The sequence below is a fragment of the Chiloscyllium plagiosum genome, chromosome 25, assembly GCF_004010195.1.
Source record: "Chiloscyllium plagiosum isolate BGI_BamShark_2017 chromosome 25, ASM401019v2, whole genome shotgun sequence".
NCBI classification, from domain to species: Eukaryota; Metazoa; Chordata; class Chondrichthyes; order Orectolobiformes; family Hemiscylliidae; genus Chiloscyllium; species Chiloscyllium plagiosum.
Window position 1 is genome coordinate 42026774 of NC_057734.1, and position 15701 is coordinate 42042474.

General features: G+C 40.4%; 1 protein-coding gene across 1 annotated transcript in view; it reads right to left on the bottom strand.

Annotated features, from left to right (window-relative positions):
• Positions 1 to 15701, bottom strand: part of cita (citron rho-interacting serine/threonine kinase a) — a 216449-nt gene that overhangs the window by 67551 nt on the left and 133197 nt on the right. Inside the window, exons 24-26 of the mRNA XM_043715278.1 lie at positions 12168 to 12365; positions 8316 to 8509; positions 1179 to 1314 (exon numbers count right to left, since the gene is read on the bottom strand). Of these exons, the coding sequence (XP_043571213.1) occupies positions 1179 to 1314; positions 8316 to 8509; positions 12168 to 12365 (528 nt within the window). The remainder of the gene's footprint in view (positions 1 to 1178; positions 1315 to 8315; positions 8510 to 12167; positions 12366 to 15701) is intronic.

A 15701-nucleotide genomic window follows, 5' to 3' on the forward strand; every position in this document is an offset into this window, starting at 1 on the left:
TCTGGGCCACAGGACCTAGGTTCAAGTCCCATCTGTTTCAGAGGTGTGTCATAACATTTTGAACAGATGGATTGAAACAATCTACATTAATGCTGCTTCTAAGCTGTCAAAACATCATCCCCCAAATGGCTTTCTCTCTCTCTACATTTAAAAAGATTCCTCATATACTGTTCACAGCTTCATGACTTCAAAACTGTAGAGCTGTTTATCACTGTCTTCCCTCCCTCCGACCACACACTTTCAACTGTCAAAGCTTAGTGTCACTAAACCATTACCTCAATCACCAAATACTTTTCATCTACTTTCCAACTTGTATTTGTGACAGTGACCTTACTCCTGGGTTTTGCTTTTAATTTCAGAAACAATTTATTCTACCGTTATATTCATTTTCTAAAGATAATAAATATTTTCACAACTGCATTCTGTCACAGTGTCAAGACTATGAAATAAACCATAAACAAATGTGTCAATTGAAAAGCCAACCGTTTAGGCAAAGTCTCCTATTGAAGCACTGACAAACATATACCACAAAGTAGAAAAAATGCATATCATGAGCACCACAGCTGACAAGAGATTAATTTTCTGATTTTTAATACCAATAAGAAGCATCATTAGATTAGATTAGATTAGATTACTTACAGTGTGGAAACAGGCCCTTCGGCCCAACAAGTCCACACCGCCCCGCCGAAGCGCAACCCACCCATACCCCTACATTTACCCCTTACCTAACACTACGGGCAATTTAGCATGGCCAATTCACCTGACCTACACATCTTTGGACTGTGGGAGGAAACCGGAGCACCCGGAGGAAACCCACGCAGACACGGGGAGAATGTGCAAACTCCACACAGTCAGTCGCCTGAGGCGGGAATTGAACCCGGGTCTCTGGCGCTGTGAGGCAGCAGTGCTAACCACTGTGCCACCGTGCTGCCCAATGTTGCCCAGTATATGAGGAATCTTTTTAAATGTAGAGAGAGAGAAAGCCATTTGGGGGATGATGTTTTGACAGCTTAGAAGCAACATTAATGTAATCTGCCAGTCACATTTACCTGTTTATCTAAGATTATGTGTACTTTGCCTAGGAATCAGACCTTAACAAATGCATTATACTGCCACCTAACCAAAAAATCCCAAGGTTTGAAAGTAAACACAGATGTAAGTATTCAGCCAAAACTAACCGTATCAGAAAGACTTTCTGCCTTCAACTTCTGCTCTTTCAAAGAATGTTGTAAGGTTAGGATCTCGGCCTTATGTTCTTTCACAGCCAATTCTATAGCTTGTCGGGATTCATTGCCACGTTGGTCTGCTCGCATTCTGTGGAATTAAAAAGATGATAAAACAATAAAGACCTCAAGACAACAGCTACTTTCACAAATTCACCAGATCAATACCCTTGCATTGAGAAGACTGCACAGAATAAACACCTTCAGAAATTAATAATCTTGACAGGGTAGGTGACACAACTGGCCTCAGAGTTTACGTATTGGCAGTAACACATGCAGTCTCTTCAGAGTTGATTTAGATATCCTGGTAATTGCTTATTCTCCATCTAGTACATAATCCCATAGGAGTGGACTTCTGTGTATGATGATCCCAAATTATCTAAAACGCTTTTCTTTGGGCACCAGAGAGGCTGGCAACCTGTCACCAAATCACCTTTTATTTACACATGGAAAGTCCTTGACTCGGGCACAGCCTCATCAGAGTCAACACCCAGAGTTTCCTCCTATAAAGTCCAGCTGGCTGATCTCATTATAATCGCTATTTCCCTCTCTGAGTCCAAGGTCATAGGTTGGTTCTTTTTCTTGGAGAACTTGGGGCATTTTAGCACCGGATCAGGTTCCTCTGACTCAACATCTGATATGGGTGGCGTGTAACACACAGAAGCTAGTCTCTTGGACGAGGAACGCCTCAGTAGAAATTCACTCTCTTCCTCCGCTGGCAAAGGCATCGATGCAGCTACATCGATCATGTCCATCTCAAATTGAGAAGTCTCATCAACACTTGAAACGTGCGAATTCACAGATTGCAGCATCCTTTCGGATTGTTCCAAGGAATAGGGCATGTTTTGCTCCCTCGCTGTTTGCGCGTTTGTGGCTTCCATATGGTCCATGTGCTTGTTCAGGACTGCTGCACTGATCGAAAATTTGTACGTCACTGGTCCTGGCCTCATGTCAACCATGTATTGTTCCCATGTAGGGCTATTTCTGTGATCCTTACACCAAACTTCATTCCTTATAGGAAACTGTCTCTCTGGCTTGGCGGATTGTGCCCAACACTGGTATTCCTGATGCTCTGGTCTGGGAACATCAGATTTAATCTGATTTAGAGTCTTCTACCCTTTAGCAACATTGCCAGTGCTATCTCTGAAGTTGCATATGGGGTGGACTTATAATCAAATAGGAACTGGAACAGTTTGGCATTTAGTGAAGCTGTAGGCTGTTTCTTCAAGCCTACCTTCAAAAGTTTGGACTGCAGTTTCTGCCAGGCCAAAGGATGATGGATGATATGGAGCTGTCCTTATAATTTCATATCCAATTCAACTTTACAAAATACTCAAATTCCCCGCTGGTAAACAATGACTCATTATCTGTGACCAACACTTCTGGGAGCCCATGTTTTCAAAAAGATGCATGCAGTTTTTCTATTGTTGTCTCCATGTTTGACAAGTGGACTCTTTGCAAGTCCAACAACTGAGTGGACATTTACAAGGACGAAGAACATTGAGCCCACGAAAGGACCTGCATAGTAAATGTGCAACTGAATCCAGGGTTTACCCACCCATTCCCATGAATGTAGGGGAGCTGCTGGAGGTAACTTTTGTCCTCATTGGCACTCTGAGCACTGCCCGCCAGGCACCACGAGATATAACTTCTTGCCAACATCTTTGTTTTGTAGACCCCTGGTTGACCCTGATACAGTTCAACCAGAATCTGGTGGCAATCTTTGCTCAGGACAGTCACTCTTGCTCCCCTGCTGTGATCTGGTGTCTCCAGGTCCAGAAAAAGATTCAATTCTGATTGGAACAGCCCTTTAGTTTCCCGCATCACCACTAGTTGATTCAGTTTTGCAAGGACTGGATCTATCTGCTTCCAAAGTCTGCTATTGTCAGGTGTGGTTAGAGGTGTGTCCAGAAAATTTAAAACCATTACAGACTCTTCCATTGGTGGTACCACTGGTAGTGTACCTACCAAGGGAGGCGGCTTAATGCATCTACATTCGTTATTTGGCCTCCCAGTCAGTGTTCTAAGTTGCAATTACACTGCTGAGCAGTGCTAAACACTGTGCCACCGTGCCGCCCACGGTGGTACCACTGGTAGTGTACCTACCAAGGGAGGCGGCTTAATGCATCTACATTCGTTATTTGGCCTCCCAGTCAGTGTTCTAAGTTGCAATTACACTGCTGAATTTGGCCTGATGCTATGGGGTGCACTGCCTTGTCCTTTTTAAACAGACCCAGCAGGTGTTTGTGATAAAGCTTTGGTGGAAATTCCAGACTTCAAATATGATTGCCAATCCCTCTCTCTCTATCTGGGCATATTTATACTTTGCATTAGCCAAGTCCTGGATGTTCCTCTCCATTGGGACAGCTATGAGCTGATACCACCCAATGTTGTATGGTGAGGATCACATATCAGTACCAGATCTCTCTTGGGATCATAGTGTGCCAACACCTTAGATGATTGCTGTTTCTTCACTTAATTGAAAGCTATTTCCAAGGCTGATCATTTTTTAGGAGTTGATGCAAAGTGCCCAGGAGAGAGGCAGATTATGTATGAACTTTATGTAATAATTTACCAGCCCAAGAAATGAGCCAAGCTCCTGGAGAAATGTGGGAGCCAGGGCATCTTTGATCACCCTCAACTTATCTTCCAACAGCTGTAATACAGTCTTGTCGATTCTGTAGCTAAGTAGGTCACTTGGGGTGCCTGGAACACACATCTTTGGGCATATGCCTGCCTTGGAAAAACATCTAAGGGCAATGTCCAAGTTCTTTAAGTGTTCCTTATTAGTCTTCCCAGTTATTAGCATATCATCTAAACAAATGGTGAGGTAGACCTTGCAAAATGTTCTCCATCATCTGCTGAAAGATTCCACAGGCTGACGATACCCCAAATTGCAGTCTTTTATGTTGATACAAACTCTTATGCATATTAATTGCAGCATATTTCTAGGAATCCTCATCTAAACGCATTTGCAAGTAAACGTGGCTCGTGTCCGGTGTCATGAAGGACAGCGCCCCTGCCAGCTTTGTGTAAAAATTCTCTATCCAAGAGATTTGGTAATTATCCAGCTGCAAAAAGAAGTTTACCATTTGTTTAAATCCCTATAATGGAGAATTGACCATCAAAATTGGTATGACAGTCCATTCCGCAAATTGGACTGGTTTGATAATTCCTTCACTTTCCAGCCTTCTGATTTCTGCCTCTAATTGCACTTGGCAGGCCTTGCTGAATTGTGGAATTACTTCCTGGTCAACATGCATGGTGGCCTTGGCTCCTTTGATAGTCCCAAGACCTTCCTGGAAGACATCCAAGTATTTAATTAGGATTCACTTAGGTAGCCATTTTCTAACTGAAAAATGTTGAGCCAATTGAGGTGAATCTCTCTCAACCAATTTCACCCTATCAAGCTTAGGTCCAAACCTTTTCTTACAAGCATTGGTAACTGAACTAGCTGCTTTTCGTAAGAGACCAGAACTGAAGTTGTACTCTTAACTTATAAAGATTCCCTGATATAGCTTCTAAGCCTAACCGAGGTCTTCTGCAAACTTAAGGGTTGAAGTCCAGAGCAAATTTTGTTTAAAAACTGGTTCTGCAATTACTGATACAGCTATGCAGATACCAACCTCCAAATGGACTGGAAGAACATTTAGTCAGATGTTTATTTTGATTGGTTCTGATTCGGATGTTGCTAAGCAATTTAATTGTTCCAAGCCAGTCGTTGGCGGACTTTCCAGGATGTGCACTCTCCTGGGTACTGGCCTATGAAATCACTTTAGGTCTAGCAGGATTCCTTTTCTATCTAAAATCCACTTACTGACAGCAATTACAATGGATTTCTGGTTCAGATCCTGAAGAAAAATTTAATCCTTTGATTGGGGCTTGGCTTTGTTTTGGAGCTTTGCTGTGGGACAACCTAGAATCTCTCTGTTCAGGATATGTCCTGAGTGAGGCTAGGCAATTGCCTTCACTCACCCCCAGATCCGTTGGACTACCGAGGGTATCAATTTCCATCAGAATACCCTGCAGTTTACATGCTTCGTTTGCCACATTTTCCCATAATAATCTAGTAGTTGTGTCTGCTTGAAGTCAAGTTGGGCTTCAGCTAGAAGCTTTTGCATAGTTACATCACTAATCCCACATACCAACATACCCAAGCATCTCATCCAGGAATAATATGCCTCTGCCAGTCATCTTAACCTAGTCAAAAATCCTGACACTGATTCCTTTGGTTCTCAAATTGCCGAATAAAAATGACAGTGTCTCAGAATTAAAGGAAGCTTGGGGTTATGTTCCTTAACTAAATTAAGGATGAGGTTAGGTCAATTGGCCATGCTAAATTGTCCAACAATATCTAGGGGTGTGCAGGCCAGGTGAATTAGCCATGGTATATTCAGGGTTACAGGGATAGGATCGGGGCCTGGGTCTGGGTTGAAAACTCTTCGAAGCTTAGTGTAGACTTGATGGGTGGAATGGTCTGCTTCCACACTATAGGGATTCTACAATTCTATAAATTCGTCAACTCTTGAAAGGTTTCAGTATCTAGTGCCTCAGGAAAAGTTAGGCTCCTTTTTACAGAAAAAGCTGCGGGTCCACGGGTTGTCAGGAGAATTACCCATTGCTTTTCATCTGCTCACTGCCATTTGCCTGGAAATAATGATGTATTCTTTCAACATACTGGGCCAGTCTTTGACGGCTGGGTCAAATGAGTCAAGTTTCTCAAATAATGGCATGATGCAAGAATTGCTTCTCCCAAATCAAAGATGGCTGTTGCAAGCGAGTTACTTCAGAAACATGCTTTATTCTCATCGCCACTGCAATAACACTACAGAAGCCGGTATCCCGTCACCAAGTCACCCTTTATTTACACAATGAAAGTCCTTGACTTTGGCACAGCCTCATCAGAGTCAGCACCCAGAGTGTCAGAATGTCTGACCTCCCCTTTTCATCTATCAGAGTTCCCTGATCGGACCAAATTAACAGCCTCAATGAAATAACTCATATTCTATAATATCCAGCTGGCTGACCTTGTTACAATCTCTACAAGGAACATCTTGGAATTATTGCATTTTACAGGAATCTACTTACAACAGACAATTTAACTTAATTTGATCTTACTTGCATGGAGAAGGTACCTAGCAAGATTATCACTGGACTAGTAATCCAAAGAGCCAGGCAAATAATTTTAGAACATCAATTCAAATCTAATATTTTCCAAGCAACCTGTTCAGAGATGTTATTGTCCACCTCTGAAGCAGATAGAAAAATCTAGAATTGAAGCAAGTCTCAGCTACAGAGCCAGTACAACAACTGTCAAATGCCAGCTGACAAGTGGCTATTAACATTCACACCACTCAAATGATAATCTCCGATGAGGAAAATCAATCATACTATCGATATTTAATGGCATCACTGTCAATGAATTTCCCAATAACACCCTGGGGGTTAGCACTGACCAAAAATTGAGTAAGACTAGTCGTATTATTACTGTAGCCACAGAAACAGGATAGAGGCTAGAAATTTTCTCCAATTTCACAAAGCATGTCCACCACCTACAAGGGACAAGTCAGGAGTGTGATGATACGTTTGCCTGAATGAGTGCAGCTCCAACAACACTCAAGAAGTTCAACATCTTCCAAGAGCAGCAGTGTCTACAAGCAACAAGATGCACAGCATAAACTTAGACAAGCATTTTCCAAATCTATGACCACTACCATCAAGACTTCAGATACATGGGAATACTACCACTATAAGTTCCCCTCCAAGCTACTCATTATCCGGACTTGGAATACAACGCTGTTTGTTCAGTGTTACTGGGTTGAAATCCTGGAACAGCCTCTCTAACAGCAATGAGAGAGGATTAACATCAAATGGACTACAGTGATTCCTGGCAGCAACTCACCGCCACCTTCTCAAGGGTAATTAGGGTCAGCACAAACACTGATCAAATTAGCAATGTCCAACCCATGAATACAGTTTTTAAAAAGTTGTTAAGTCATACCCGGTTTACTAATTCCTACAGGAAAGAAAACATGTTATTCTTACCTGGTATGGACTACACATAGCTCTACACCCACAGCAATGTGTCTGACCTTTAACTACCATCCAAAATATCCTAGTAAGTCACGCAATTCAAGGGCATTTAGGAATGGAAAACAAGTGCTGGCTTTGTGAACAACGCCCACATCCCACAAAATAATTTTTTTAAACTGTCCATTCTAAGCAATGTTAGCACATATGATACTAAATGCACGTACATCCATTTCGATTATATAGTAAAATTATATATAGTAAAGCATTAAACTCAGTCATGAAGAAATGTGTTCCTTTTTCAATAAAACGTTCAGTTGTTTAAATAAGAATTGACACAGGAAGATAAATAGATTTTAATAACTTAGCTTTCAGTACCAAAAGCTGCATTAGAGCATTCCTTATAATCAATAATGGCCATCATAACAACCGTGACTTTTCTGCACAATGGGGACTGGATAACTCACAGCAGAGATTTATACTTGAAACACGACTGGCCACGACAGTCTATTTATAATGTTGCAAACAGAATTTGGATTGAAAATGATGAATTTAAATGACTACATTTGCAGGCTGTGTACTGAAGAACATGGCTTTTTGACAGTTCACATTGTATTTGTGATGATACATTTGTCCTACTACCCAGATGTAGGATCGAGCAAAAATCCCAAATATTGAAAACACTGGGCAAAACCTTGGACTTTTCAAAACCTTTAAAAGGTAAAAGCGACAGCTGGGCTGAGTTCTGTGAAGAATACAAAAACACAATGCACAAAACCAAGATGGCTGTCTCGTAGCATTGTTCGGCCAAGAATTGCAACTTCCACTTCCTCCCGGAGGACAATTATTTGAAACCAACAGACCCTAGTCTGAGGCAGCTTTTACACCTCGGGCTACATACCTCTGGTAACAAATAGCCTTCCAAGCATGTCATCTATATAGTCTTGACAACATTTATATAATGCATATAGATGCTGAAGATACTTCAGCATCTATATGCATTCAATGCTCCCCTGTACAGCACACTTCCATTACACAGAATTCCTTCCTACATGACAATACCTGCTCTGCTTTTCCATATCCAGTAGTCTCTTCATTTCTTGGATGCGCCGCTCAAGTTGTGTTTTTTCTTCTTCAAATTCAGCTTTCCAGGTTTCCCACTGCCTTTCTTTCTCAAGAAGCTCATCATTCAGTGTCTCCAGGTCCATCACCTGCTCCTCTAGCATTGAGCAGGTTGTCTTCAATGTTTCGATTGTCTTAAAGAGAAATGGATTAGAAGAGGTATCATTAAAAGGACTGCACAAGTAAAGAATGGGTCAGATATAATGGAGTGGAAAATACCAAGGTTTCTTCCAGCACTCGAGAAGCTAAACTGAATTTTCACCTAGCGTATACACTTTTTTCTCCCATATATATTTACAGCTGCATCTACTGAAATACACAGTTCTTTTAATTCTAATTTCTTGGTTATGATTTCTGATTATATTCAGACTTTCCACCTTAACACATTACCAGACTAATGGACATGGACTAATAAATTGGTCATCCTCATAAATATGGTAACTAAGTTAGAACAGGCGTTTGGGGTTAATTAAGTACTTTATTGACTGGGTAGATATAAAGTGGGAAAAAGATAGGCTGGGTAGCTAGAAAGAGCTGCAAGACTAAACAATTAATAAACTCTATCCACAAAGAAAGATGTTGTTGTTTCTGTCTCATTGGCTGGTTTGGATCCCAAATGACATTGATAGCCAAGGATGGTTGACCAAAGGTGAAGATTGGAAACTAAGAGCTTGAAGAATTGAAGTTACTTTAGAGAAAAAAATGGCTGAAACCAAGGCAAAATGTCAGGATGTGACTTCCCACGAATGATTTGTGAAATTGAATCTTATGAGCAGGTACATGGACAGATTACACCTTATCCAAAAAGAAAGCGTGGTATGGCCTTGGCATTGTCACTTTTCACTAGAAGGAAACGCAGATGTAATATGGTCAGATCTAGAGGCTCAACCATTTGACACAAATGTTTGGAAACGTAATTAAAATTACTGGCAACATTTAGAAGAAAGATGACTGAATAAATATATAGTCAGACTTTGGCAAATTTAGAAAGGATGATGAATATTCTACAAAAGAATGTAATTTAACAGACAAGATGCAAGATTGCAAAAACTCTCCTTAAGGATTCCCAATTCAAGACTTTGCTCTAAATTGTTGGGCTATTCCAAGATCTTGAATGTGGATAAAATTGTAATATTAACAAGAGTTAGATTTTCAGGAAAAAATATTTGTAGAACAAATTTCAGAATGCTTCAAAAAATTCCTGATGAATCATTCACTCCCTACAGTCTTCATGGCTCAAATTTGGCAATAACTCAAAGAATGGAGATTCAATGGTTATGGTAATGTGACAGCACCCAGATTCAGGCCAAAAGGATCAATACAGAAGGAGAAACATAAGTAAAAAACGAGTGAGGATAGAGTTTCTTCTAGCAACAATAATAGACAACAGGAGTCGGGAATTAAAACAGAAGAATCAACTCCCAAAATTCCCAGGGTATGGTCAACAGGGATTTTGGACCCAATTTAAAATACCATCATACAATGAATTGTCTGAAAGGGAATAACATTTTTTTTAAATTATGCATCATGCAAAGGCTTTAGAAGGAGGAGGTGATGGTACTGAGCAAGCAGAGGGAATTGTTCTAGTTACAAGAAACTTTAGCTCAATCATGAAAAGCATTCAAATGGAACTGGACATGGAATACAACTACATAATTGCTTTCGTCAGTGGATTTACAGTTTACACAACCCATTAATAAAATCTAACTTCTCTAATTAAAATATTAGGCAGGTGTTATTACTACCCAGAGATAGGCATTTTTCCTTTAAATTCCTAATTATTTTCAAACTACATCAGCAGCTTCCCCCATCTACTCAGAGGTTATAAATCTTATGGATGGATGTGGGAGTAAGAGATAATGTGTATACTAAACTTATATCACATGGCATTACAAGTTTTTATTTGATTTTATTTCTAATTAATCTATTCAGAAATGTTATTACACACCTGAAATATGATTTATGACTATTTGGAAAAACAGCATTTGATTAAAGATAGTTAGCATGGCTTTGTGAGGGGCAGGTTATGCCTCACAAGCTTTATAGAGTTCTTTGAGAACGTGGCGAGACAAGTTGATGATGATCGAGCAGTGGATGTGCTATATATGGATTTCAGTAAGGCATTTGATAAGGTTCCCCACTGCAGGTTCATTCAGAAAGTCAGGAGGTAGGGAACACAGGGAAATGTGGCTGTCTGGATACGGAATTACCTGGCCAAAGGGAGACAGCGAGTGGTAGTGGATGGAAAGTATTCCACCTGAGGTCAGTGATCAGTGGTGTCCCATAGGGATCTGTTCTTGGGCCTCTGCTCTTTGTAGTTTATATAAATGACTTGGATGAAGAAGTGGAAGTGTGGGTTACTAAGTTTGCTGATGACACAAAGGTCAGTGGCGTTGTAGATGGTGTTGAGCGCTATTGCAGACTAAAACAAGACATTGACATGATGTAGAGCTGGGCTACGAAGTGACAGATAGAGTTCAACCTGGAGAAATGAAAAGTGATTCATTTTGGAAGTCGAATTTGAATGCTGAATACAGGGTTAAAGACAGGATTCTTGATCATGTGGAGGAACAGTGAAATCTTGGGGTCCATGTACATATATCCCTCAAAGTTACCAGCCAAGTTGATAGGGTTGTTAAGGAGGTGTATGGTGTTTTGGCTTTCATAAACAGGGGGATTGAGCCGTGATGTTTGCCACAGCTCTATAAAACCCTGGTTAGATTACACTTGGAATATTGTGTCCAGTTCTGGTCACCTCATCAGAGGAAGGACATAGATACTTTAGACAGTGTGCAGAGGAGATTTACCAGGATGCTGCCTGGATTGGAGGGCTTGTCGTACGAAGAGAGGTTGAGTGAGCTCGGGCTTTCAGACTGGAGAGAAGAAGAAGGAAGAGAGGTGACTTGATAGAGGTGTACAAGGTATTGAGAGGCATAGATAGAGTAGATAGCCAGAGACTTTTCCCCAGGGCAGAAATGGCTGTCATAAGGGGTCATAATTTTAAGGTGATTAGACAAAGGTAAAGGGGAGATATCAGAGATAGGTTCTTTACGCAGAGAGTGGTGGGTGCGTGGAATGCACGGCCAGTGGTGGTAGCAGCATCAGACACATTAAGGACATTTAAGTGACTGCTGTACAAGCACATGGATGGCAGTAAATTGAGGGGTGTGCAGGTTAGGTTGATCTTAGATTAAGATAAATGCTGGCCACAACATCGTGGGCTGAAGGGCCTGTACTGTGCTGTACTGTTCTATGTTCTATCTACCTCTGGAGCAGGTGGGACTTGAACTCTGGTCTCTTGATCCAGAGGTAGGGGACACTATCATTGCACCACAAAAGCCTTAAATTTTTATTGAAAAGAAATGTGGAAATCTGTTAATAATGCAAGTAGTTAAGCAGATGATTAGGATCAAATGATTAATTAATTGACAGGGTAGATGTAACAGAAAAAATAGTGTGACTGGCAGAAAAAAGGAATTGTAAAACTTATAGCTAATAAATATACTCAAAAAAAAACGTTTGGTTTCTGTCTCAGTGACTGGCTTGGATCAGAACTGAGAAACCTGGAGTATTGAGTCAATACCAAGGTCTCCCAAATACCCATACACAAAAACTCTGAATCTGATGGTACAATACAGAGATTTTAATTAATAATATTTAATATTTTATATGTATATGAATTATATTAAAACCATTTTAAAAAATTACTTTAAGTATTATCAGTAGGCCTGATAAAAAGATAGAACATTGAAAAGCACCTTAAGGTAAATTAAACAATAGGTATACATTAACCTGCTTTTGGTTACTGAGTTGGAGCTCTTGGTCAGAGAGCTCCTGACGCATCCTGCCCATTTCCAGCCGGAGCTGAGCTCGTTCATCTCCAACACAAGACAACTCTTCCAGCTGCTTGGTCAGGTAGTAGTTCTGGTTGTTCAGCTCAGCATTTTCCTGGCTCAACTGATTTAACTGTTCCTCCAGATCTGAAATAACCTATTGCAGAGGCAACACAATCACATGCACGTTCCAGTCTTTCATCTGTATGCATGCAATATTTAAAACATGCACTTTGTTATTTAGGCATTCAAATGTATTTGAATAAAATCTAAGTTCTAGATCATTTTATTTTTAGATTAGATTATTATACTTACAGTGTGGAAACAGGCCCTTCGGCCCAACAAGTCCACACCGACCCGCTGAAGCGCAACCCACCCATACCCCTACATTTACCCCTTTAACCTAACACTACGGGCAATTTAGCATGGCCAATTCACCTGACCCGCACATCTTTGTGACTGTGGGAGGAAACCGGAGCACCCGGAGAAAACCCACGCAGACACAGGGAGAATGTGCAAACTCCACACAGTCAGTCACCTGAGTCTCCGGTCTCTGGCGCTGTGAGGCAGCAGTGCTAACCACTGTGCCACCGTGCCGCCCATTTTAGTGCTAATACTTAACTCAAACATAGGATGAAATAGAATGATGGGACTAAGTTACAATTACAGTCAGAGTCCATTGGGTAAATAATTGTGACCTGTTACCCCTTCTTTCCTTTTTATTGAATGTGAATTGCCAGACCATGAAGAGTCTCAAAATCTGAGCACTCAAAAAAAATCCACACATCAAAGCTTGGAAATCTGATCAAAATCCCTAACAGACTGTTCCGTTACCACATGAAACTTCCTCTTCAAAGTTACTTGCGTATAGCCTGACCAGTCGACAGAGTTGTAAGCTCAAACAATTAATTAGGAAGAATTTCAACTTCTCTCCTGCTCCCCAAACACACACAATACCCTTGCTTTGTGAACTTGCTATACACCATTGTCATCAACATGTGAAACAGAAGTGTACATATGCAATAATGTTCAATGAAGAGAAGAGTTTGGAGCTGTAAAATGGGCAGCTTAAATTTAATCATTGATGATAGAAATGAATAGTGACTGGTCAGTGTTAAGGAGGATATTCTTGGTGCAATTGAAGAGCTTCATAAATTCTTACGTAGGTCTACTTATGAGGGTATGCAGTTTTTGGAGAGAACAAAAATAACATTAACAAAGTTCAATTTCCCCAATATCACCTAGCCCCCACATTTCTATGCTCTCCCACTCTCCCATGAATGTCTTCCAAGATTCTGTCTCCTCCAAACACTTCCTAGCCTTTTATCTCCCTAAATCTTTCTAGACCTTCCCCAGGAGCCTCACATCACTTCTTCCTTTCTGTTTACAGCTGCAGTCTAGTTTCTAAGACCTAAGTGCTTAACCAAACCTGCCTCTCAATCCATCTGGCAGTGGCCAGGAAGGAGATTTCAAAAATAGAAATAAAACCATTGAACTAATTCTTTTAAGTTTCCCCAGCTCCAAAAATGTCTCCCATTTTTATTCAATCTAGCAATCAAACATCATAACTGCAATGATAATTGTAGGGATATTGTGGAGAAAAAAAACAGACTGTAGGAACCAAAAAAAGATTGCGTACCCTCATGAGGCTGTAAATGAAGTTCATCACTGTACCACAAATATGCACCCCAACACTGACCAGTCATTACATGTTTCCAATTCTAATGGTAAAAGCCAGACTAAATTCATGCTGACCAATATACAGCACAGAAACATTCCAGCTTCACTAAATCATATGTTTACACTTTTGCACTTATATTTTATGCAGAGATGAAGGAAGATGCAGCAGGAACTTGAAAATACTTGGATGCAATGTGACATATAAAAAAAAAGTAATTTTTCTAGCTTCAGCTTAATGGATTGTCTCTTTAAATCCAGTCACAGTACAGCGTTAAAAGTAAGCCCTAAATAAAATTCACATCACCCACCTAAACAAATACAAATACATTTTATAAATTACTTTTACATTGTGGATTTCAGGGAAGCAGACAAATGACACCACATTCACAAAAACACAGGTTTGAGATTAATTCAGTTATGCATCGTGACAGTCAGTTATTTTGGTGTTATTCAAACCCACGACAGATGGGGAAATAAACACGAGTTGGAATGAATGGAAATGAATTAAGAGAACTACTTAAAACTATCAAGAATGTATCCAGTTTCTTCAGTACAGAGGCTGAAAAGACTCCAATGTATGTTGTGGTCCTGTTCGCCGAGCTGGGAATTTGTGTTGTAGACGTTTCGTCCCCTGTCTAGGTGACATCCTCAGTGCTTGGGAGCTCCTGTGAAGCGCTTCTGTGATCTTTCCTCCGGCATTTGTAGTGGTTTGAATCTGCCGCTTCTGGTTGTCAGTTCCAGCTGTCCAGGACCCAATATACCGACCACTGCAGTGGACAGCTGGAACTGACAACCGGAAGCGGCAGATTCAAACCACTACAAATGCCGGAGGAAAGATCACAGAAGCACTTCACAGGAGGCTCCCAAGCACTGAGGATATCACCTAGACAGGGGACGAAACGTCTGCAACACAAATTCCCAGCTCCGCGAACAGAACCACAACAACGAGCACCCGAGTTACAAATCTTCTCACAAACTTTGGACCCCAATGTATCTCAAAAGTTAATGAGTAATTCAGGATGCAAATTGCAACCTTTTATTATTTACCTTTCAAGGTCCTACTACATCTTTTATAAAAATATACATTGGTATTTATGCACTTGTCATTTGTTCAATAAATTTTATTGACAATATAAGCCTAAAGTAGATCTGATCTTGCAATATCCCTGATGATGATTGAAGTCAAGAGATAAATCCTATGAAAGCACTGCCTGATTCCAGAAGATAAAATATGTCAGGGAGTTTTATTTCAGTGTCAAGGCTACTCAAGATAATTGCAAAATTTGTGATTGCTGAATATCAACTGAAAGGTAAGCTAAAATATACACACCATCTAAGTTTTACTGAGAAAAGATCTACAACTTTTCAGTGGGAATTATGAAGTATAAATCATTGTGTAAATGAAGCCATTCAGCCCATTGAGTTTGTACTGACTATGTGAGCACAATCTCCTGCTTTTTCCTCTTAACCATGTGTATTGTTTCTACTTAAATAATTATCCAATACCCTTCTGAATGCCTCAATTGTACCTGCTTCTAGCACTCTTCCAGACAGTGCATTCCAGACACTAATTACTTGTTCAGTGAAAAAGTTCTTCTCACCTCGCTTTGCTTCTTCGCAAAACACTAATACCATACTGTTTAGTTTTCATCTGAAAAGTGGGAACAATTTCTCTCTCTCCACACATCATGATTTTGAACACTTCTTTAAAATATCCTCTTTGGTCTCTTCTCTCCAAGGAAAACAGTCCCAGCTTCTCAATTTTTCTTCATAACTGAAGGGTCTCATCACTCGGACCATTCTTTTAAACCTC